Genomic DNA, 26503 nt, shown 5'->3' with positions numbered 1-26503 from the left:
TCTGCATTAGCACCGCATCTGTAAGTCTCTTGTCCACATCCACAAGTGTTATCCTCATACGGACCTGTGCAAAATAAAATTTTGGAAATACTTAAGGCCGTTGGATACCCACCCGAATAGCCATGCGTGTTAAAGCGCCGCCTTATGGCCGGGAGGTGAGCCAGCCGCAGATCCAATCCAGTCGGCAGATCAATGACGAGGGACGATGCAGCGGCCAGTCTGGATGTGGTTTTTAGGCAGTTTCCCACATAGCACTAGGTGAATGCCGGGCTGGTATCAAATCTTCCTTAGTTACACGATTTTCAAATATTCAGAAAATTTTCACTTTCTTTCACATGAATAACACTACACGAAGATACGAGATAGGGAAGAAGGAAAGAAATACTTTAACTCGGTAGGCACGGCGGATATCTGGCAGTAGAACTGTGCCTGGCCTACATTTTTCACTTGCAGATGTATGCCCTTGTAATTTACTTTCCATAAACTAAGGATATAGAGGCCAGTCCTCGCAACATTTTAGTGTAACGTAGCCTGTCACTTTCGTAATGCGATTTGTAAGTTACAACTTTAAGTCTTACTTAGTGAAACGCTTTATGTGAACTTTTCTTTGAACATTTTCGCAAGAGTTGTAAGATAGATGGATGGTCGGCACATCTCGCATACTGTTGCACGTTAGCTGTATAGTTCCTTAACAAAATATACGCCAGTTCCGCATAATGTAAAGTTAATTTTAACCTTGGACACTTCGCAATGCACTAAGCGTTACAATATGTATTTGTGAAGAACTATACATTCACCGATTTCATAAGAAATTATTTTTGGTACATGTAATATAAATAGACATGAAACGTAATACTGAGTCTTCTTTAACTTCTAACCAGGAAGTAATTCTCATTATCGATCTCAGCATATACTCACTCGTACACCCGAGTATATCCGGATCGGAGTTGGCTTTGTCCGTAAATTAATTATTACTGCAGCTGTCCAAACATGGAATAGAGTGGTATTACATATGTATAGAGAGGTGCAATATAATATATTTACAAGGGAATGATAAGAATGGAAGATGAAGAGACACGTACTCGGATTAAATCGGATGTCAGGCAGGGATGCAATCATTCTTCCTATTGTTCCCCTTAAAAATTAAAAAAAAACTGTAAGGAAATAAAAGAAAGGTCTGAAAGTGGAATTAAAATTCGGAGCGGAATATCATTGATTGTATTCATTGCTGACATTGTCTTCCCCGTCAAGGAAGGAAGACTTACACTACCTGCTGAATGGAATGGACAATTTATTGAGCAAAAAGTGTGGATGGGAGCACAATGCAAGTAGGATGTAAGAAGAATCGTGGCACTGCCCAAGAAGGTTTTCATCGTTAAAAGAAGTCCGGCAGTATCAAAAATTGGCCTTAATTTGAGGATGAAGTTTCAGAAAGTATACGCTTGTAACGCAGAGTTATGTGGAAGTGACTGACGTACTTCGTGAAAACAGAGAAAGGAGGTAATCGAATCGTTTACGATGCATTACAAAAGAGTGCTGAGTGTTAAGTTGACTGATGGAGCCAGAAGGAGGAAGGAAATTGAAACGTCCCCTTAGAAAAATTGTACATAACTGTGCCTAAACTGACACACAATATTTTTAGCGCAACGCAATCTGACTTCCAAAAATCCCTACAAAAGAATGGCCCTGACTAACATTAACCTATACGTTTCACAAATCACTTACCTCACAAAAATCGTGGTTACTCGAACTACTGCAATACAGCGAGCACCACTACTGCCAGCTAAATAAAAGATTCAAACTATGGAAGGCACTAACTACAGATACGCATAGTTAGCAAATGAAAGATTTTAATAGAGAACAAACAATGTATTTACCTTAATAGTCATCAAAAGTCATAATATATATAGCAGTTCATGACATCCAGTCTTACAAATTTCAAAACTCCGCCATTTCTCTCCCCACATCCACCACTGCTGGCGGTTCACCTCCAACTGCGCAACGCTACGCGCTGTTAACAGACAACTGCCCAACATTACAATGGAAGACAACAATGCAAACTAGCCACAGACTGCACACAGCACAGCCAGTGATTTTCATACAGAGTGCTACGTAACGTTGCCAATAAGAAAACATAAACAGCCTACTTACATAGCCCCCATGCTCCCCACAAAAAATTTTACAAATTGTTTTGGGCAGTGGCCAATAATGATTTGAAAAAAATTTTCATTATTACAATAACAAAGATATCAAATGCACACACTTATTGATACAATGTTGGTCAAAAGCTAAAATTTTCTCACAGTCCATAAAGACAGTCCTGATCATTCAGCACTAAAATTGCAGTGTTTTTCTCGAAGTCTGAGCAGTAAAACAAAATGCACACGGAAGTAGTGGATTTCCATGCAGTCTTGAATAAGTAGTGTTGTCCTTCCAACAGAAAGACGGTGCTGACTCTTGACATGCAGACAGGTAATGGGCCACAACAGAGCAAACCCACAGCAGAGTCAGTCGAAGTTGAAGGATATTGGTAAGTAGGTCATCACAGAGCAGACCAACTGTAGTCCTGGTATAGATTACGGTATTGGTGATTACAAAATATACGGAAACCCACTACAAAAAGACGGTCGAAGATGATAGGATATGTGTTAGGTCATGAGGCATTAACTTCAGTGGTACTGGTGGGAAATCTGTAGGGGAATCCAGAGACTAGAACCTGCCTAACGAGAGATCGCAGATTTCAGAGCTACTCTTAGATGACAGAGATAGTCTCAGTATAGGAAGTGGTGGTGGGTTACACCAAATAACTTGAAAGAATTATTAAGAAACAGGAACGAAACATGAAAGAAAGAAAGAAAGAAAGAAAGGAAATAGTAGGATGACGTGTGAGGTTGAAAGGTAGATTTCTGTGTTAGAAACCTAACTTTCGATATTCGTAGTAAGCGGGAAGATAATGTATAATACTGTCAGCGAGATTTTAAGTGATATTTTCGAGGCACACAATTTTTAGTCCTCTTCACATTTGACCATACTGAAGAATAATTGTTTTTTTGTGTAGGAAGAACCACTGAAACAACAGACTCAGAAATATAGCCATACATGTAACACATATTTTGTAACATACGCTTAATTTTTTAGATATTTAAAACCTTTCATCTGTGCCAGTAAATTCTTGTAGATTGCTGCCATGTATTTTTTTAAATACTAAAAATGTTAAAATACCAGAACAACCGATGTCTCCTCCGTGTCGCAGCTGCCATCCTCTTGACAGAAATTAAACGTCTGAGGAGCGGTTACATCAGCATAAAGCATTTTTAACGTTTTCAGAAGACCCCTGACATCACATTACTAACTTCTTTTGGCCCTAAAATACCACTTGTGTGCTTTGTGTGTTTGTGTGTGTGTGTGTGTGTGTGTGTGTGTGTGTGTGTGTGTGTGTGTGAGTGGGTGGTGAATAATCTTCGACCATTCTCACAGGCAATAATGAATATACCCTGGTATTCTAGAGACATGCAAAATGAAAAATGTAAAGGACACGAAAATGTTTCTAACGCCGTATGATTTGAATAAAAACCTTCAATGTAGTCACACAGCACACAGTTACATACAAATTAGCGCAATGGGATGAAAAGAGCCTGCATTATCCAAATAACACACATTACATAAGAGAATAGCTTCCCGAAAACAATAAGCTCCATAAATATTTGTTAGCTTCTCGCTTATAGCAATCTGCTAGGCTATGGAGCAGTTTCCATTATCGTGTACCTATCAGTGCACAGTGAATTCAGTAGTCAACTACGTAAAAATCATTTTATGCTGTTCCAGTAACTCTTGCATGTGAAATGATAAGCGACAGCGACATAGTGTTACCATATGTACACTGATCAGCCAAAACATTATGACCAACTTCCTAACGGTCGGTACGTCCACCTTTGGCTAACATGATAACGGCGACGCGTCGTGACATGGACGCACGCCTTGGTAGGTCCCTGTAGGGAGTTGGCACCACATCTGCACACATGTCACCTAATTCCCTCAAGTTCCGGGGAGGGGAGCGATGAGCACTGACGCCACGTTCAATCGCATTCCAGGTGTGTTCGATCTGGTTCAGATCTGGCGAGTTCGTGGGGCCAGCACATTAGTGGGAACTGGCCACTGTGTTCCTCGAACCACTCCATCACACTCCTGATCTTCACATGGCCCAGTACCGTCTTGAAAAATGCCACTTCGCTCGGAAAACATGATCGTCATGAAAGTGGTACGTGGTGCGCAACCAGTGTACGATACTCCTTCGCCATCGTGGTCTCTTGCACGAATTCGACTGCACCTATAGATTCCTACGTGAATGTTCCCCAGAGCATAATGGAGCCGAAGCCATCTTGTCTTCGCCCCACACTACAGGCGTCAAGGAACTGTTGCCCTGGAAGACGACGGATTCGCACCCGGTGATCGGCATGATGAAGGAGGTATCGGGATTCCTCAGATCGTGTAACGCTGTGCCACGGCACAAACGTTTAGTGCCAACGGTCACGTGCCCATTTCAGTCGTAGTTGCCAATGTCCAGGTGCTAATACTGGCACATATATGGGTCGTCGGCTGTGGAGGCTCATCGCTAGGAGTTTTCGGCGCACTATGTGTTCAGACTCACTTGTACTCTGCCTAACTTTAACGTCTCATGTTAGTTCCGCCACAGTTCGCCATCTATCCTCTTTTACCAGTCTGTCCAGGTTACAACGTCTGACATCTGTAGTGGGGAGTGTCGCCAGTCCCGGGAGGTCTGGATACGATTTCACCTTGGTTACCCTCCAACCATAGCTCACTGTGCGTAAACATAACCTTAGGATGACTTTCATTTCAGCTGTCAGTTTGTCAAAAATCACGACAGAAAGAAGGCGGTGACCTATATGAAGCACATTTAAGTAAAGTATGAATAAAAGGAATGATATTGCAAAATAACTATGTAACACTGTTGTTAATAGCAGACGCTTATTACTCACAATTATGTAGTCGGATTACAGTCTTGTGATTAGAATCTGAATTACAAAACCAAATTACTATCATCACAAAAGTAATCCACTATTATCCATACAAGACGGGTCTTGCAATTGAAGATATAATAGAATGAAAAGAAGTTAAAATTGATACAGTAACCAGTCTCCAAACACTTAATAATTCGCTACATCTACAAACCTACCACTCTGCATGTGAAGACGCGGATACAAAAGAACAGCCTGAGTACCTTCAAGCTGTAGAACGTATTTCAGCACTGATTATAAATTGGAATGATCTCAGAAAGTCTTCTTCCATGCCGTAGAGACTGGTTAAAACCATGGCTCTCCGTCAAACGAAAGTGATTTCATCAAAGCAGCGTGCTTCCTCAAATGTAGCTATTGAATCAGAAACACCTAACCACTTCAAGGCTCTGAACAACGAATGTAATGGCTAATTTCGTTCGAACAAGGTAGACTAGGCATTCAACTGTTAACGCACGCTATTGGGTAACGGCCAACCACCGACTAAAGACTAAATTACGACACAACGCTTGAGCAAAGAGTTAGCAGAAGTATGTGAATCGACATATATTTAAGTCAGTATCTCACACATAAATGTAAAACAGTTATTACAGATCAGAAACCAGGTAAAAAAGGTGGTGAGAAAGTGAACGAGCCGACAGGCACATTACTGATCGATGATATCAACGACTAGCTCCTGAAGCTGTGTTTTCCCGCTGTTCATAGTCGAAAAACGGTGTCACTTGTACGTAAGCTGCTTGTTTTGGCAGTTGCAGAGTTTCTCGTACTCCATGGTGTATGGAGAGTGTAGGAAGGATGCAGTTTGTTCTTGTACGGTGTATGTGGCAAGATATTCCAATAGACGTCAACCATGCTGTTGTTGTTATTGTGGTCTTCAGTCCTGAGACTGGTTTGATGCAGCTCTCCATGCTACTCTATCCTGTGCAAGCTTCTTCATCTCCCAGTACCTACTGCAACCTACATCCTTCTGAATCTGCTTAGTGTATTCATCTCTTGGTCTCCCTCTACGATTTTTACCCTCCACGCTGCCCTCCAATGCTAAATTTGTGATCCCTTGATGCCCCAAAACATGTCCTACCAACCGATTCCTTCTTTTAGTCAAGTTGTGCCACAAACTTCTCTTCTCCCCAATCCTATTCAATACCTCCTCATTAGTTTCGTGATCTACCCACCTTATCTTCAGCATTCTTCTGTAGCACCTCATTTCGAAAGCTTCTATTCTCTTCTTGTCCAAACTAGTTATCATCCATGTTTCACTTCCATACATGGCTACACTCCATACAAATACTTTCAGAAACGACTTCCTGACACTTAAATCTATACTCGATGTTAACAAATTTCTCTTCTTGAGAAACGTTTTCCTTGCCATTCCCAGTCTACATTTTATATCCTCTCTACTTCGACCATCATCAGTTATTTTACTCCCTAAATAGCAAAACTCCTTTACTACTTTAAGTGTCTCATTTCCTAATCTAATTCCCTCAGCATCACCCGACTTAATTTGACTACATTCCATTATCCTCGTTTTGCTTTTGTTGATTTTCATCTTATATCCTCCTTTCAAGACACTGTCCATTCCGTTCAACTGCTCTTCCAAGTCCTTTGCTGTCTCTGACAGAATTACAATGTCATCGGCGAACCTCAAAGTTTTTACTTCTTCTCCATGAATTTTAATACCTACTCCGAATGTTTCTTTTGTTTCCTTTACTGCTTGCTCAATATACAGATTGAATAACATCGGGGAGAGGCTACAACCCCGTCTCACTCCTTTCCCAACCACTGCTTCCCGTTCATGCCTCTCGACTCTTATAACTGCCATATGGTTTCTGTACAAATTGTAAATAGCCTTTCGCTCCCTGTATTTTACCCCTGCCACCTTCAGAATTTGAAAGAGAGTATTCCAGTTAACATTGTCAAAAGCTTTCTCTAAGTCTACAAATGCTAGAAACGTAGGTTTGCCTTTTCTTAATTTTTCTTCTAAGATAAGTCGTAAGGTCAGTATTGCCTCACGTGTTCCAACATTTCTACAGAATCCAAACTGATCTTCCCCGAGGTCGGCTTCTACCAGTTTTTCCATTCGTCTGTAAAGAATTCGCATTAGTGTTTTGCAGCTGTGTCTTATTAACCTGATAGTTCTGTAATTGTCACATCTGTCAACACCTGCTTTCTTTGGGATTGGAATTATTATATTCTTCACGTCAACCATCTCGGCAATTATTCATCAACATCTTCAACCAGTTACGTGAAAGTGGTAGTGGAACACCTGAACAACGTAACAGAAGGAAACAAGTGATGACAGAAAAAGGGGCAAGTTTAAGTTCTTGCTGCTGTTGCAGCTAGCTCCCACGCAATCGCACGAGGAAGTATATGAATCACGCAAGCGTCCTATGCATTTTCGATTGACATAGATTCCACCCCTATCACATCTCTCTCCATCAAGAGGTGCATGGAAATGGATTTGTGAATCGTGTTAACTTCTATGCATGGGCAGTAAGACAAGATACTCCAGATATGTCATGTATCTTGTTTAGCGGTGAAGCCACATTTACCAGTCATGGCAAGTAAACCGCAGAAACGTGCAATATTGGTCAGCTGACAATCCCTGTTCTCTTCGTCAGATGGAACGTCAGGACCCATGGAGTGTAAACGTGTCGTGAGGTATAGTGAACAATTAGCTCATAGGGCTATGTCACATAGACGGAACACTAAATGCGCACATGTATCGCAGCCTCCTAGCAGGCCGTGTTCTGCAGGTGCTGTAAGACGTTTCTCTGCACCGAGAGAGGTGGCGTAGTAATTAGCATACTGGACTCTCATCCGGGAGGACGACGGTTCACACACGCATCCTGCTGTGTCGTCCGAACAAGGCACAGCCAGGGCAAAAGCACCACAGGCGCAAAGATGCGAGCTGGTGCCAGTGGCATAGAGACTCGCCACTTGCACGAGTTTCACCAGCGCCACGAGCGGCGCTGAAGATGACGATATCGACTTCACCTCGGCCAGTTGCCGGCCGAGTATAATTCGCCAATGACCTGACGATAACGGTCAGAAGCCTGCTCGGAAGAGAGAGCAGTTCTCTCTCACTTGGTTGTAGTTCAGGGCTGATTTAGACAGGCAACGTCGTTCAGTGAACTCTAGGAAGTGAACAGACAGCTGTTATAAATTGCATATACTATATACTGCGAAGTTTACCTACGATTATTTGCACTTAGCCATTGAGGGCTCTTTTTGTGTTATATTGCAAGCAGTGTTGTAGACTTTATTATTCAACAAATGACAAATTAAGTAAACCTTTTAACTCATTTGTGTGACCTTGTTACTTACAGTGTTGTACAACCTTCGTTCTCCTATCCTGTTAGCGGACGTGGGGGCACAGCTGTGTATTAGTGGTAGGGAGAAATTGTCTTAGCAGTGTACTGCACCAGGAAACGTTTCACGAACTCGCAGACTCGGCCTACCGTAACAACAGTGGCAACTCGGCCTCCACAGCAGTAGCGACGAGGCCTTTGAAAAACTGGCGACGAGAGTTTACAAAAAAATCCATCCATCTTGATTTAAGTTTTCTGTGATTTCCCTAAATCGCTTCAGGCAAATGCCGCGATGGTTCGTTTGAAAGAGCACGGCCGACATCCTTCCCCCGTACTTCCCTAATCTGATGGGACCGATGATTTCGCTCTATGGTCTCCTCCACCAAATCAACCAAGCAAAGAAAGTTCTTCTAGATACTAGGAGGAATCTGTGGTACCAACATGATGGCAGTCCAGTTCATAGAGCACGAAGTAGTATATCGTGTCTTCACAAATTGCTTCCAAATAGTTGTACCGGGCGCACAGGACCTGTGCTTTATCCAGCCTGTTCCCTGGATTTGACGCCTATAACTTTTTTTCTGTGGCGAAAGCTGAAAGACGTATCTACAAAGACATACCAACTGCAACCAATGGTATATAACGACGTATTACTGCAGCCTGCCTGGGTACCACCACTGAAATGCGAGCACATTTGCAGCAGTCATTACATACCGGACTGGAAGCGTGTGGTCATTTTTAATACAACCTATGATGGTCAATTGTGTCGTTACTGGTCAGAATCCACATAGCTAGTGTATGCACTTCTGTTGATCTTTAGTGTGCGCCACCACAGGTATTGTACAAGTGTCAGACTGGGAGGTTTTCAAAATATGATATCTCGTAAACGTCTCGCACTAGATTCCTGCAAAAAACTCCACTGACATTACAATTTACCCTATTTTAGTATGTTAATGTGAGTTGGCATTGTCATTTAAAAAAGTTTAGTTGTTGATTGGGTAATAATACGAGCCCTGACTACTAATCCATTATGTGCAATCCGCATATTAACAGCACCTTCCTTTTCTACATTAATTGCTGTCCACGTTTTTGGTAATTCACGCTGTTTATAAACCTGTGTGTGTGTGTGTGTGTGTGTGTGTGTTGTGTGTGTGTGTGTGTGTGTGTGTGTGTGTATGGATGTGTGTGCGTCTGTTTGTGTGAGTGAGTGTGAGTGTGTGTGAGTGTGTGTGTGTGTGTGTGTGAGCGTGTGTGTGTGTGTGTGTGTGTGTGTGTTTGTGTGTGTGTGTGTGTGTGTGTGTGTGTTTATGTGTGTATTTGCGTCTGTGTGTGTGTGTGTGTGTGTGTGTGTGTGTGTGTGTGTGTGTGTGTCTGTGTGTCTGTGTGTTTGTCAGTGTGTACACAATTCTACAGTCAGAATGCCCTCCAAAACCCCAAGATCGATTTCAACGAAATTTGGCACAGAAACAGCAGGTCTCACGATTATCGCCACTATGTTGTGCATAAATTGTAGCTCCAATAGGAGAGCAACTAGGGGCAAAATCTTGTATTTTCCAGCCTGTGGTGTATAGTCTGCCATGTGTGATAAACATTGTGTTGGATTAGGTATCAGAATGGCTTATTGTCTTGCTTTGTATGGCGGCGTGTATTTCAGGTTCAAATAAATGATTTTCAACCCATTGTTGTGTAGCCAGCCCTGCATGACAGGGGTGTTGGAGTAGTAGTATTGGTCTGCTTTATAGAACTGTATTGCATTGGCTACATATTCTAATGAGCAGGACTGGGAACAGGTTAAGATGGATAGACGAAGGGATGGACAGACTGAGGAGGTGAGCAAATGGAGAGAGAAAGGAGAGGAGGAACAGATGCATGAGACAGGTGGAAGGTGTGGAGAGTTTGTGGGCTGGTGGGAAAAGAAGAGAGGGAAATGGAAGGGGAGAGGTGTTGAAGGATACAATCGGAGGGCGGAGGAAGATACAGTCAGAGAGAAGAGTTGCAGGAAATAGAAAAACCGAGAGAGAAGGCTTAGAGGGAAAGAGGGGGTAGGAAGAAAATTAGAGAGGCAGCAGGATTATGTGGACAGAGGGAGGTAAAGGTGGACACGGGGAGCGGAAGGCGGAGGTGTGTTCCTTGCGTGTGTCGAACGCACCGGCAGGCGAAGCAGCTGGGGAAACACTAGTAAATTCATCTAACTGTGATGTTGGTGGTCTTCTGACACAGATAAAAGTGCAAAATATCGAAGCACTCTCTTCCTAGATAGCTAGTCGTTTCTTAACGAAGGCAGCCACAACACGATCTAAACGTCAGTTATTTTCTTTTTAACATTTTAAGTATTTTATAAGTTGATGCAGGAATACACGCAGAAGAATTCTAATGAGACTGACACCGGCAGCGGAAGCCTACCAGTGTTGTAACAAGTGCTCGGTGTTGCAGTGGACACGTACAACGGGAGCACGCTGCCCTTCTGGCGCATGGACCGCCGCCAGATGGGCGCCTTCCTGTGCATCGCCTCCAACGACGTGCCGCCCGCCGTCAGCAAGCGCGTCACGCTCAACGTCAACTGTGAGTACCGCGCAGCGTGTCCACTCTACTCATAGCACCCCTGAACACTTCATACACCAAAGGCGTTCTGTCAGTTGTTGTCCTCTGCAACTAGAGCTGCTGCATACCTTCTCTACAACGTTACTAAGTAATGAGTGTTCCACGAGACGCTAAGCAACGCTTTTCTATAGCCTTAAACGTTCGGTTACGCTCGTTTTTTTTCCCTGTATGCAGTTCACGCCCGAATATGGTCGCGTCACTGGTTTTTGTATTCTGTCAATTCTTCATCGTCACCGGACTCACAAGAACGGAAACGTTACTCGATTTCTTCTTCCCTGTGCCCTTCGTGCCGGCTTCATAGTTTTCACGTTCTGCCAGGGCCTTATGGTCAGAAGAGCAAGTTGATTTTTCTTGAATGTGCTGAGCTCGATTATAAAATTAATTTGAGATACGATAGAAGAGATTAGTTCTGTAATACAGCGTCTCGCTATATTGCTGATAATGGTAATTACATGTAATGGTAATTTAGTACACTTTTTCAATGCGTAGAGCTCAAAGAACTGTGCGACTTTTTTTTCATAGAACAACCAATTAACATATCAAAGAGTGAGATCTCTCTCGACGATCATATCAAGCATACTAACGTATTCAGTAAAAGAAGAGTCCCCTGCGAATTTGTAAATAAACATTTACTAAGGAAACATCGACCAAACTATGATATTTTGTATGAATGAGGGATGCAGCACTCGTCACGATACTACAAGCAACACAAGGACCACCATTTTTATACTGCAGTCAAACAATGATACAAAAACCACTCTTTACGGGAATTTATTTGCAGAGCTATAAAATCAAATCTGAGATCAACAAGTCCCTCTAACCGCGACATTTGCTATGTTCAAACACCCTTTTGGCGCACGTCTCTTAGAGGTTCTGAATTCGTCATCAGTCACGTTAGTCGTTTATCATAATGGCACCTCAGCGCTCATTGGTCAACTGCGAGCATTTCATCAACCGTGTGCGTTTTACCAACTGGGTTTTTATTATCATACTTTCTTCATGTAATGTAATATGGCAATTTTGTAATGAGATCAGTTATATCATATCATGGCAGCTTTATACTGTTGTAACAGGTTATCTTAGAACAATAAAAATATCTACAGTGTGATCGCGACGTTCGACGTGTGTTCTTCACTTCCAACGAATTATTTCACTAAATGGTAATGCTGTATGGGCCAGTCACGTTGAGCTGAACACTGCCTATATTCGACGTCTACGTGCAATAAGCACTCACAGACGCAGATGGTAGTACTAGCAGTGGAGGGCACATAAAGTGTGTCCGTGTGACGCGCAAAAAGTGCAGTTGTTGTAATGCGGAAACGGCGCGATTTATCTGATTGTGAGAAAATGAAACACTTACAGCCGTCCTTACCATTTTACTTATTTAGTTGCAACGAGTTTCGGCGCTATAATGCGCCGCCTTTAGGCTGTAGTTGACGCAACAAAATAAATAAAATCATAAGGACGTCTTTTGGCGTTTCCTCTCCTCCCAAGAGTAAACGGCTGTCGTTCCGAATACTTCCTGTCGAAAGGATGGACATACAAAAACTCAGTTAATCTGACGTCTAATGGGGTATCATCAGTAGCTTTCAGGAAAAGGGTAGAAGCATTTCCGAAACGGCTCAGTTAGTTTAAATGTTCGCGTGCAGCCATCGTTTATGTATACCCTCCATGGCAAAATGGCACTATCCAAAACCGGCGCCGAGGCAACTGCGGCCCATCATTGGCCACAGACTCAGGGGTGAAAGACGACAGAGGTGTACGGGTCAACAAATGAGCAACTGTTGAGCCACAGACCCCGAGCGGTTCTAGGCGCTTCAGTCTGGAACCGCGCGACCGCGAATAATGCCTAGGGCACAGATGTATGTAATGTCCTTAGGTTAGTTAGGTTTAAGTAGTTCTAGGCGACTGATGACCTCAGGTGTTAAATCCCATAGTGCTTAGAGCCATTTGAACCATTTTGAGCCACAGATCGTCCAGATAGACCAAGGATCTACCAGTAATGTCCCGTGAACGACCGTTCAGCGAACGTTGCTCCGGAAGCATATCTGCAGCAGGCACCTAGTTCAGGCACCCATACTGACTGCAGATCATCCACAACGAAGGCTGGTATTTGCATGCCAGTATCGTAACTTGACGTCCACTGTGTGGCGACAAGTTACCTTTTCATCATGTTTTATGGTCCAGTGGCGCGAAGCGTCTGAAAGCAAACATCATGTAACAATCGCCGGAAGGGTTCAGGTCGGAGGAGGAAGCGTTGTGATCTGGGAAGTGTTTTCATGGTACTCCCTGGGTGATCTGATCGTCCTGGAAGGCACAATGGATCTGCACAAGTATGTATCAGCGCTTGGGAACTGTGTACACCCCTACAATGCAATTTGTTTTTCCACGGCACGATGACATTCAGTAGCAGGACAATACAGTCTGTTACACTGCTCACAGCGTATATACATGGTTCGAAGAGCACCGGGATAAATTAACCTTACTCTCCTGGCCACCAAACTCTCCGGATTTAAAACCAATCGAGAATCTTTGGCATAACCTCGCGTGGGCTCTTTGCGTCATAGATCCTCAATCGAGGTACCTAGCGCAGCTGGCCGCAGCACTGGAGTCGGCATGGGTCCACATCCCTCGTGGTGCCTTGTAGAACCTCACGGACTCTATTCCTGCACGTCTCGCAGCGTTCTGCGCTGCAAAACGTTATTACTAAGGTTTTTGACCCATGATCACATTAGCCGGACTTGAGAGGGTGTTAAGTTGACTGAAACACATAAACCAAAACACTATGTCCCCTACCCAATAACAGACGAGTAGCCTTCTTGTGGCGTCGCTGGCTCATAATACTTTAGAGAAAGTATATAACCGAAGCTAAGACGAGTGGGGAATCATTGTAGTGACGATACGAACCGATAGAGGGGAGCTCCACTGACATATCTGATCAGGCAGAACATTATGACCACCTACCTAATAGCCGGTATGCCCACCTTTAGCGCGAATAACAGTGGCGACGCGTCGTGGCATAGACGCAATGAGGACTTGGTATGTCGCTGGAAGGAGTTGGCACCACATTTGAGCACACAAGTCACCTAATTCCCATAAATTCCCAGCGCGGCTGGCCCCGTTGGAGGTTCGAGCCCTCCCGCGGGCATGGGTGTGTGTGTCGTCCTTAGCGTAAGTTAGTTTAAGGTAGATCAATTAGTGCGTAACCTTAGGGACCAATGACCTCAGCAGTTTGGTCTCATAAGGCTTTAACACAAATTTCCAAATTTTCCATAAATTCTGGGCAGCTGGCGATGAGTTACATCCCGGATGGGTTCTACCGGCTTCAGATCTGGCGAACTGGGAGGCCAGTACTGTTGCTGTGACCCTCGAACCATTCCATCACACTCTTGGACTTGTGACATGGAGCATTATCGTGTTGGAAAATGTCACTACTGTCGGGAAACATAATCGTCATGCAGGGTTATAGGTGATCTGAAATCACTGTACGATATTCATTTGCCGTCATGAAGCCTTGCACGAGCTCCACTGGACCTATGGATGCCCACGCAATGGTTCCGCAAAGCATAATGGAGCCATCGCCATCTTGTCTCCAACCCGCAATACAGGCATCAAGGAGCTGTTCCACTGGAAGGCGACGGATTCGCGCCCTACCATCAGCATGGTGGAGAAAGTTCCGGGTTCATCAGACCATGCAACGCTCTACCTCTGCACCAACTTCCAGCGCCAACGGCCACGTGACCATTTCAGTCGTTGATGCCCACGTCGTGATGTTATCATTGGCACATGCATGGGTCATATGCTGCGTAGGCCCATTGTTAGGAGTGTTCAGTGCTCTTTGCGTTCAGACGCAACTATATTCTACCCAGCATTAACGCCTGATGTTAGTTCCGGCAGCGTTCGACGCCTGTTATGAGGGTGACCACCCAACCCCAGAACGTCTGGCCATGGTTTCACCTTGGTTTCGCCACGTGTTGAAGACACTCACCAAAGGACTCCTCAGACACCCGACAAGTTTGAGAAATGCTCTTGCCCTCGGTCAAGTTTAGACAAATCGCTCGTCTTCACACGGGCAGCACGTTCACTGATACAACATGCACTGTCTGTTGTGTGTGTGTGTGTGTGTGTGTGTGTGTGTGTGTGTGTGTGTGTGTGTTGTTGTGGGTACGAGTGTATGTGTGTGTGTGGGTCTTACATTCATTCCCCGCAAGGTGATTCTGCTATCGCCTGAACGGTTTTATATCGATAGTAGGTCGTGTGTAATAATGTTCTAGCTGATCAATGTAAGCGCCTGTGACAAAGTCCAGAATCCTACGACCTTGCAACTGGGAACGAATATCTCGGCAATTGCGAGGCATAAGAGCTGGGTGCTTCTGTCGTGAACATCTGTGTAAAGAGATCGAAGGACTGTGGTATCGCGAATGGCCGACAAGCTGGTGGACATCCACTCATCATGACAGGATGGGGAAATCGGAGGCTTCCTCTATTCGTAAAGTAGAACAGGCGGCGATCTGTGGCAGTTATGACGAAAGAATACAATGCTTGTAGAGGGACGAGTCGGAGCACACAGTTCAGCGCACGTTGTTTAACACGGAGGTCCACAGCAGATGATCCTCACACTTCCCATGTTGATCTAACGACATTGTCACTTACCATTGCAGTGGGTATGAGGTCATCGATCCTGAAGCAATGGAAACGTGTCGCCTGGTCGAATGAATCACGATTCTCGTAACAATATGTCTATTGTCGTATGGGAATATGCCGTCATCCAAACCAACAACTGCTCGAAAGACGCTTCGCGCCACGGACGTATGTCAGTGCGAGCAGCTTTATGATATGGGGAAGCTCATTTGGGATTCCATGGCACCGATAATTGTAATCGACGACAGCGTATGGACTGTGATCTACGTGAACATTGCTGTGGACCACTTGCATAACTTCATGCTTCTTGTCTTCCCCTACGACGATGGCATCTTCCCGCAGGAGAAATCGCTGCGACATAATGGTTTTGAGAGCACGATAGTGAACCAAGTTGCTGTCTTGACTACAATATTCGCCTGAGCAGAACCCGATGAAAACGTTGTTAAAATTCGTGGTGAAACTTTTAGCAGTCCTTTATTTTGCATACTTTGCTACTAGTTTCGGTCAATGACCGTTATCGAGCTTAGCTGGCTTAAACGGCAGGAAAGTTAAAATACCATAATGTGAACAAAAGTTGACAGCTACCACGCTGACAGTACGGGTTCAAATCCTGCTTCTATACTCCCTTTTTCTTCAATTTCATCTTACTGTATGGTATGGTATGGTAGTAGTCGTTTTCACTGCAGTAATTTAGTTCATAAATTAGTTATTACAGCAAACTTACTTAACGTGTGTATTCCCTTTGTTACTGAACAGATTACAGAATAGTCTTACTCGCTATTAGTTGCATCGCTTGCTGTGCTGGAACGGAGTTCCGGATGGTATTTGTCACAGAAGCAACCGACAGCTAATGAAAGCTACTGCCTTGCAGGACACGCTTTTTCAGAAGGGATGCTGAAAACTCATTTCGTTTGGATTCAAAAAGATTGTTCTTTCTTCAAATTCCTTCGATGAGACTCACGCGCATCAGTTCGTTCCTATGAAAGCAGGTTCTATAAATTGATGCAGAACTAACGAAAGAATTTTAATCGAATCTTTCTTTCGAAGCAAGTTCTCTATTAGTCTTTAGCAGGTTCGGACCATTTTCTTCTTTTGGCCGTGAAAATTGTAACATTCCTGTAAAAGTAGACATCACAGGGTTGGCGAAGTGGAGTGAAATTGGGTGGGATAAACTGTATGTTGGAAGGGCTTGCTTTTCTTTCATCCTTAAAGATTTGATCATAAGAGCCTGATCAATCCACTCATGGATCAATATTGCAAAGAAATTTTTCTTCTGTTGTATAGCATTTTCGTGAACTTCCATGATTTTACGCAGGCCACAATCACATTTTTTTAATTTGTTAGCCAACTCGTCAACTCCAAACTCTGACAAATATCCCGGATGGTTCTCGCATGCATTAGAAAATTTGAGGGAACATCTTTCCGACGCTGTTGTGGTATACTGTGCTACGAAGGAATTACTAATCACCTTTTACTGCACAGAGACGGTTTTCGCTTCTTATTGTCCAAGGAGTCTATTGTAGGCCGCTTGTTACTAGAAGGCGGTTTGGTTGGTATCAATTAAGTAATCGAGGTCAAAATTAAAAATGAGTACTTCGGTCTGTATCCGGAATACTTTCGCAGCTTCTAATACTTTGTCCATCATTGTGAACTCTTTGGAACTGTCCGAATATTTACAATTTTAACTAAGAACCACTAACGAAACACACGATTGAAGAAAGTATGCAGTAATGTTTGTTTTCCTAACGAAATTATTATGGTGAAAAATATTTCTGAATAAGTCTGCATGACATATACTATTTAATGATACTGCATATGACAAAATTACAATAGAAAAAGAAGTCGACATGACTTGAACCCGTACCGCCAGCATGGCATCCATACCTTAGCCGCTGCGCTACACTCGTTTGGTCGAAACAGGACTAGGGTTAACGGTGTAGGAGATACGCATAAAACCTCAACATTGATTTTCTCGGAAACGAAGGTCTTTTACGTTGATAAGCCGTTAGCCAGATAATCAGGACAGGTACATCTGCAACATACTTGACACTCATGTAAATCCGCGATTAACAGGTCTGAGCATCCCCTTGTGAGTAGGTTCTATTCGATAAGTGGTACTGGAAAAGGGATTTGAAATAAGCTTATGCAGCCTGTGATGTAATTCGTAATCTGCTGCCTTCACCCATTAATGCCCTACTGAATGTTTAGTGTCGATAACTCTGACGCACGCAGACTGGAATATCTTTCCCTTGAATCCTGTATTCTAGTAGAATTACAGTTAAATAAGTATTTCACGCATTTTATAGTTTCCTCAACACATTAATTTAGCTTGTAATTATCTGTAACGGACACTCTAAATGCATCTGCCGGTGCTGGTATCAATGAATGAACACAATATAGAATTCATTAAATCTGTTACTCTAACATTTATTGGAAAATAGTGTTACACATAGTTAATACTGGCGTAATAGGTTTTGTGGATGACTGCTTCGCTAAGCTGATCCATAACAGCTGAGCTGATCCATAACACTTGCTACGGGACGATTCTGAAAAGGTCATGCTACATCGTTAGGAAAGCATTACTTGATTGAATGAGTGTGCTATTGCAGATGAGGCAAGGTGTCAATTTACCTCTATTCATCGAATGGAACACCAGTTTACGTTTACCAATCACTGCTGCATATATTACTATGTATATGTACAGAGGCTGTTAAGAGTAAACTTGTGGTTTTATTCGATATCACTAACAGTCACAGTAAGGCTTAACAGACATTCACATTTAAAAGACCTCTTCATAGGCATTCGAATGCAAGTAAAAGGCTGTTTATAACTAATTGATAGAGACCCGTTGAAGTATAAATTACTTCAGAAACATTGAACACTAGAAAACTTTAATGCTATATACAAGCAAAGTGGACAAAATCCTGGAGAATGATAGAATCGGAAAATAAGTATTACATTTTACTCCCAAGTTCGTAATTTTTTTGGGTGAATAATTATCTTCATTTTCCAAGTGAAGTTGAGTCAAGTACACCGATAAAAATGCATTCTATTTAGGGGAGATGGCAACGGCCTTGCCGCAGTGGATCACCGGTTCCCGTGAGATCACCGAAGTTAAGCGCTGTCGGGTGTGGCCGGCACTTGGATGGGTGACCATCCAGCCGCTATGCGCTGTTGCCATTTTTCGGGGTGCACTCAGCCTCGTGATGCCACTTGAGGAGCTACTCGACCGAATAGTAGCGGCTCCGGTCACAGAAAACCATTGTAACGACCGGGAGAGCGGTGTGCTGACCACATACCTCTCCTATCCGCATCCTCATCTGAGGATGACACGGCGGTCGGTCTAATGATCCCGATGGGCCACTTGTGGCCTGAAGACGGAGTGCTTTTATTTAGGGGAGAGTACTCTAAACGGAACCACTTCAGAAATTCTGTTTGCTGCAACCTCAACAGTAAGTTACAATGTCCTATACTCGACTTCAGGATTTTGCTCTTGGTATCTGACGTAAAGAATGGAAGTGCTGGCAAAAATTAACACATTACATTTAATTTTTTAAATATCTGCATGTGGTATAAATTAGGAATTTGATTTCCCCAATTTTTGCAGTAGGTGCGTAAGTTGTACCGCTCTTGTAAACTATGTCCCACGCCCCCTCTCCCCCCTGTCCAGCACATTTTACCTGAATCCAAATTCTGCATTTCATGAATCTCATTGTCTTTCATCTGATCTCTCTCGTACAACTCGCGGTGCTATTGCTATTCATCTGTTTTAAGACTGCGTTCCTGTGGTGGCTCATAGTTTCCTTGGCTAGGCCTTCACTTTTGATGTGCTTAATAATTTCCCTCGGATTCGGCGAAATTTATTGAATAGTCGCTCTCATCCCACTTTTTTCTGTCGCGGTTTCTTCTGGATTGAAATGATGAGGAAATCCGTTTCGTTTTGCAGGGCCGAACACAAGTTTTCTTACATCTGATACGCTTAAACCGAACATCATTTCTCTAAATGTAAGAAAATTTTGTTCTTATTCTTTTTCAACTCGGAAACTAATTTTTTAAAATATCATATGCATTTCTAGGTAACCTTCAGCATGCCTCTTAATTGTCAGTTTACAAACATTTTATATGCGTGCACATTCATTAAATCAATGATAGCCGTTTAGATACACTGTTACAGCTTGAAACCTCCCGTAGAAAAATTAATAAAGTACTGTGCTGATAGCACTCTTATGTTATTTGATTTTGAAACAGCTGAGCAGAACTGAACGTACTCAGACATTTCTCTCTTTACTTATTATGACCAACACCAAACTGACACACAATATTCTTAGCGTCACGCAGTCTGACTTTCAATAATACCTACAAAAGAATGGCCCCGACTAACAATAACCTATTCCTTTCATGAATCACTTACCTCACAAAAACCTTTGTTACTCGAACTACCGCAATACAGCGAGCGCCAGTACTGCCAGCTAAATAAAAGATTCTAACTACTTAAGGCACTAATTACTGATATGGATAGTTAGCAAATGAAAGATTTTGATAGAGAACAAACTATGTATTTACCTAACTAGTGTTCAAAAGTCATCATATATATATATATATATATATATATATATATATATATATATATATATATATATATATTACAAATTTACTCTTTCTGACGGACACACGTTCAGATCGTCCGCTCTCAAAATTCTGCCATTTCTGTCCCCACATCCACCACTGCTGGCGGCTCACCTCCAACTGCGCAACGCTACGCGCTGTTCACATCCAACTGCCCAACACTACAATAGCGAATATTCCAACAATGCGACCCAGCCACAGACTACACACAACTTAGACAGTGATTTTCATACAGAGCGCTACGTGACGTCACTAACATAAAAGCCTAAAGATGCTGAATACAATTCCTTTGAGCTCCACCTTCCATAGTGCTTTTCTTGCCATATTGTAATACAAAATAATTAATTAATCTATAACTACTAAAAGAACGCATTAGAAAATTCACAGCATCATATCTAAACATTGTTTTGCGCTAATAATGCTAAAAGCATTTTTAAAGCTGACTGTATGGGCAATTTTCTTAAGCTGTACCCGTACAATATCAGAAACATAATGCGGTACATTATAAGCAGCGACCTCGTTTTCTCTTTGATTGTTTCCTTCAGACCAACGACAACGAATACAAGCTCACGACTGTATGAGAACTGCGGTTATTGCATGTATGTGTATTCAGCCATAAACAAAGCTTTATGTGGCCACTTGCATTATAACACCAATTCCGTTCGCTACGTAAACTGTTAGATGAAAACTACTGTAAAATTAACGCAGTCTTCAGAGGATATGTTCCTCAACACACATAAGTGATAGCGGACAATATGGCACCGATAAAATGTCGGACAGTACAGTAGGCACGCTTCTTATAGCAGTGGCACAAACTACGAGGTCGTACAATACAGGCAACTCTTCCCTGTGTTTGCATCTCTCCTTCAGAAAAAAATGGTGTTACGCAAATTTCATTCTTGAACGAAGAGGTAGATGCTTCTGTTTTTAAAAAGGACAACTTCAGGTAGAAGTGGCAGTTAGTGTCCAGTGGGTCTTGCGAATCAGTCGTGTACGCTACCACCGTCACCCAGACAATTTAGCCATACATTTTAGACCGGTAACGTGTTTCAATTGTTGGATCATAGCTATCAGGTGACCCGACGTGTTAGCCACGTGGATTAAAGCGCCCGTTTCTGGCACACGTGGAGGCTCGCTGGTCTCGGCTGTAATCCGTCCGGTGAATTAACGACGAGGGCCAGCTTGAATGTAATTTGTAGGTGGTTTTCTACATCCGAATAATTGAATACCGGGCTGGTACCCATGTAACTTCTTAGTTACACGACTCGCAAACATTTAGCAAACTTTAGCTATCTTTTACACGAGTATAAATGCACGCAGACAGTTTCAAATCAAATGTCTCCGAGCACTATGGAAATTGACATCTATGGTCATCAGTCCTCCAGAACTCAGAACTACTTAAACCTAACTAACCTAAGGACATCACAAAACACCCAGTCATCACGAGGCAGACAGTTTGTGGTGTACATATTCCGTCGCGGTTGGTAGGGGGTAAGGGAGTGCCGGCAGTAAGGAAATACAGTCACCCTTTAAACTAACCATGCCTCATATGTAAATAAACATTGCTACCCTTCGCCCATGCGAGACAAAGCCTGAAGAAGAAGAATACCGCGATATCCTGACTTTGCCAAATCTTCATGGTTCTTACCTCATACAGTTGGAATTGAAGACTAGCAAATAAACTGTGCGAGAAATTTTTCTGTCGATAGGGTTCGGTTTTAAAAAGGTGCTAGAATAAACAAATCTTCATGTGCCAGCATTTACTTACTAAACCGTTCGCAAAGCTCCATTTTTTCTTGTAAGATTACCAGTCGATGGTGTCCACTTAGCTTCACGAGACGATGCTAAGGGAGAATGCAAGAAAGGGGGGAGAAGGTTTAGGGTGTGACGTTGCGTCAATGACGCGATCTTTAGAGACAGAGGACAACCTCAGATTGGGGAATGGTGAGGAAGGAAAACGCGCTTGACCATTTAATGTGAAATACGATTTCCTACAGTTGCTCTTTAGGACTACTGGTGGATGAGTTTAACAAGCAAATGTTCCAAGCCTTTGGAGAAGACTGACTGCGCCGGCCAGTGTGGTCGAGCGGTTATAGGCGCCTCAGCCTGGAACTGCGCGACCGCTACGGTCGCAGGTTCGAATCCTGCCTCGGGCATGGACGTGTGTGATGTCTTTAGGTTAGTTAGGTTTAAGTAGTTCTAAGTTCTAGGGGACTGATCACCTTAGAAGTTAAGTCCCATAGTGCTCAGAGCCAAGACTGACTGTAGCAATCTACCGGACTTGAATATTTCAGGGACAATGCATATCAACAGTCGTCACACTGACGGGGATGCATCACTCGCAAGCTGAATTCATTCGTTGCTCATCGAAGTTACTGTTACCGCCGTACAAATAGTCCGGAAATTATTCAGCAGAAGAACTTTGTACAGCGGTCTGCAGCTGCAGTTCTCGCCACTGTGAGAGGACACATGAAAGTTATATAGCTTAGTCAACAGCAAATATCACACGGTATCGCAAAGGAGCAATTGACACATAGTACATCCTAACACAATGAAATGAAGTGATGAAATGATCGTATGGCATTGTTGGCCGGGAGGCCCCATGCGGGGAAGTTCGGCCGCCGTATTGCAAATTCTTTTTAGTTGACGCCACTTCGGCGACTTGCGAGTCAATGATGATGAACACACAACACCCAGTCATCACGAGGCAGAGAAAATCTTTGACCCCGCCGGGAATCGAACCCGGGACCCCGTGCGCAGTAAGCAAGAACGCTACCGCAAGACCACTAGCTGCGGACTTCTCGACTGAATTGCGTTTTTACAGATGGCTGTGCTGGCTACGATGATTCTCCCGAGTTCCGATAAACAAAGTCACGCAGACACAGTGTGATATATCCGTTCAGGGGCCAGCAGGTACGAAATGGAAAGTGTATGGAAGAAGAAACGAAAACACTGTATATGGAACTCTCATGGTGGAAGCAGAGAATATAGTCGCGTTGCTGTTGAAATTATTTCATGTACTCACTGAATCACGACGAAATCATTGACTGCGGCGATACCCTACGACCTATCCATCGCGATGAACAACCTGGAATTTTCCTGGAACATGAATCTATGAATATTTACCATGTAACTGTTATGTTAAGATACAGTGCAGTAATTACACTAGGAGCGCTACAGTAGATTGGTCGGCGTAGTGTCATTGTTTTCCGTAAAGCCGTAAAAAAGACAAACTATATTCTGTCCACCAAGGAAAATAGAAATAAGTGCTAAATAGAATTCGACGAAAAGAAATTTGGGGCACAACTTCATTAACAGAATGGATCAGTTGATAGGACATGTTCTGAGGTATAAAGCAACAGTCAGTCTGGTAATGGAAGGAATTTTGTGGGGCCTAAAGTTACAGAGGGAGTCTAAGGGTTGCGTACAATATGTCCGAAAGGATACAGTATTTATTCAGAAATGATACTTGCAAACGACAGATTAGCTGCGTAACTAGCCGCAGAAATGAAGACCACAACAACAACAAAAACAACGGCTGCGTTGACTATTCCATTTTCTGTAACATCAGTTCCTTCAGATTAGAAACACAAAAACATGTCAACAGTTGTCTGTTATGAGAAAAATATGACGTGAAGTAATTACACAGACGAGTATTGTTATCTGGGCTGCAATGTTCACATTTCTAGACTGGTAGAAAGAGCTCTCGAATCGATAATGCTTGTCCATATCAAATTATTTAACTTTGAACTTAAATTCCTCATCAGAAACAACTTGAAAAAAGTGATTTGCATTCGTGAGAGCGTCTGCTCTTGAAACGAAATGAAGGATCAAGGGATCGGATGTTTTCTCTGCCGGTCTAAAATATTTTTCGTAACTAAATCAGTGAGGGCAGACGGAAGTCACTATGATTTACTGGGCTCAGACACCAAAACAGTACACCATTCAGCACGCTTTGTGGATTTAAAATGAGGTGCCCCTCAATTCCAGTCCATTACCGCTGCTGTGGGATCTAAAACCGACACACGTAGCATGATACAGATACTTGCTGACATATTAAACAGATTCCTTCATAGGTGAAAACATATGCAGCTGGGAAAACCCTAGGAAGGAGCTTGTTACTCAGTCCTGCAGGGCTGTCGTGTAGAGTAAAATGGTCATGTCTGCATATCAAGAAGCATGGGAGCCTTGCTATCCCCCCTTCTCTCGTCTCTCTCGTTCTCGGCCACTTTGTGTCACAGTAGGTGCTAGGTGAGCGGATGGATTCATTAAGTGGTTATTCTCACGCTAAGGTCTCTTTCATTGGAATGACAAATTATATCTCGCCTCACTCGATTTCAGAGTTTTTTTTTTGCACCACTTCGTACACCACATAAGGATGCTTCTAGAATATGGATATTCGGTGGCTTTGAGCATGCGGTTGATGGATTTCTGGATACGGAAGCGTGTTTTTCGTATTACATAAATTCTGGTAGGATAACGTGATAAAACATGTTAAATCGCGCGCGTGTTATCAGAACATCGAAAAAGAAACAGTTTTAATCTGACTCAAGCCTGACGCATTCCACAATACGAAAAACGGCCAGGGCGGAAAGTTTTTACCTGAAATGTCTAGTCACTATTAAATGATGAACATAATAGTACAGGAAAAATTATGTATCTACTCTGAGCAGTTGTAGTAGCATATTTCAGAACTGGGAACTGGAAGAACGAAGAAAGGATGCATACCTGAATCAGCTACATTTTAATGATAACGTTGTACTTCTTGCCTAGAGTGCAGATAAACTTCGGCAACGTATGGAGGAACACACCTGAGCGAGGTTGAAAGTTGACTTGAAAATCAGCTCACTAAACTAATTTATAAACAACACATGGAAACGAAAATAGTACAAATCAACAATGAAAACACAGAACCAGTCTCTATGATTTCTATTTGACATTGTTGAAGGCAACGACCTGTTGGTCCCGAAAATATATACTGGAGAGTAAAAGGAGTCCGGAGCGCATTTCGAAAGCTAAAAATTTCATTCAATGTTCCGGAAAAGAAAATCTTACAGTCAATATGTATTGGCACTGTAGAGTTATGGTAGTGTGATATCGGCTTCACATGCGAAAACGGTTAAGAATTCAGGGTAGATCCGTGAGTAACATATAAGTACTGGTTCGAAATTAGTAGAAGCGATAAAATAGGAGTAGTATCATGGAGAGAACAAACTGTAAGAGAGAAATGTAGCTGTACTAACATCTAAATGAAAGTGGTCGGAATAAGTAGTTACCCGAATTTATGATTGATGGGTCAAGGAAGGTGTTGTCGGATTCCGGAAGGCCGAGACAGCGACGTAAATATTAGAAAAGATGCACGGAAAACATGCGTTCATAAACCATGGAAAAATATAGAGGAAGAATCCATCCAGTAATGACTGTGAAATGGATGACTTGCAAGGTGGAGGGAAGTTCGAACACTGTGATACCTCAGCACGATCTCTTGGATACTAACAGAACAAAAATGACTGACAACATTGCGTCTCGTGCATATTTTCACTAGAAACTGGACGTTAATGAAGGGCAATTTGGCAACACTGTGATCATAGTATGTCCAACGAGTACCGTCATTCAATACTGCGCAGCGGCTCCGCGTAGTTAGTGGACGTGGGTAGAGAGTTTTTCGTTAGAATACTGGAGAGTTTTCTTCGGGGTCTACGTGTCATTTGTAAGTGTCACTAACTGGGGAACACTGCTGCACAGTATTGAAGGACGATACTGTCGGTAATGTAATTCCAGTGGTGCCGAGCTACCTTTATTTGACGTCCATTTCACACCAAAAATATGCACGAGTGGAAATTTTGTTGCCGATATTTATATACTGTGACTGTGGAAAGAATCGTGAATCGGAGTCCTGTGTGTCAATTTGGGTTCTCCGTATATATATCTCTTATAGTACATATTTATGTCTCACTATTTTCAGTTATTAAGTTAGTCACATCTTGCTTTACAGAACGGACGTAGCATGTCGTTATTTAAAGAAATCTATAGTCACCGCTAGAAGCTTTAAGTGCTCAAAGAAGGAAGGAAATACCTTGTTACGCATATGATTTGTATGCACATTTACGTAGATTACACGCCTTCTCAAAAGCTTTTTGGGTAAGTTTCGCATTTATCGGCTCGGTAAGAGCTGCAACTACATTCACGACTTGTTTCAAAATAGGTCAAATGGCTCTGAGCACTATGGGACTTAACATCTGAGGTCATCAGTGCCATAGAACTTAGAACTACTTAAACCTAACTAACCTAAGGACA

The 26503-nt window shown here is 42.8% G+C and overlaps 1 protein-coding gene across 1 annotated transcript in view; it reads left to right on the top strand.

Moving 5' to 3' along the window:
- LOC124805760 (lachesin-like) overlaps window positions 1–26503 on the top strand; it is a 438185-nt gene that overhangs the window by 169093 nt on the left and 242589 nt on the right. The window contains exon 5 of the mRNA XM_047266328.1: window positions 10772–10900. Within this exon, the coding sequence (XP_047122284.1) occupies window positions 10772–10900 (129 nt within the window). The remainder of the gene's footprint in view (window positions 1–10771; window positions 10901–26503) is intronic.

This window comes from Schistocerca piceifrons, chromosome 7 (genome assembly GCF_021461385.2).
Source record: "Schistocerca piceifrons isolate TAMUIC-IGC-003096 chromosome 7, iqSchPice1.1, whole genome shotgun sequence".
Lineage (NCBI taxonomy): Eukaryota > Metazoa > Arthropoda > Insecta > Orthoptera > Acrididae > Schistocerca > Schistocerca piceifrons.
Note: the sequence above shows the minus strand (reverse complement) of the source record. Positions and strands in the feature narration are given on the sequence as shown.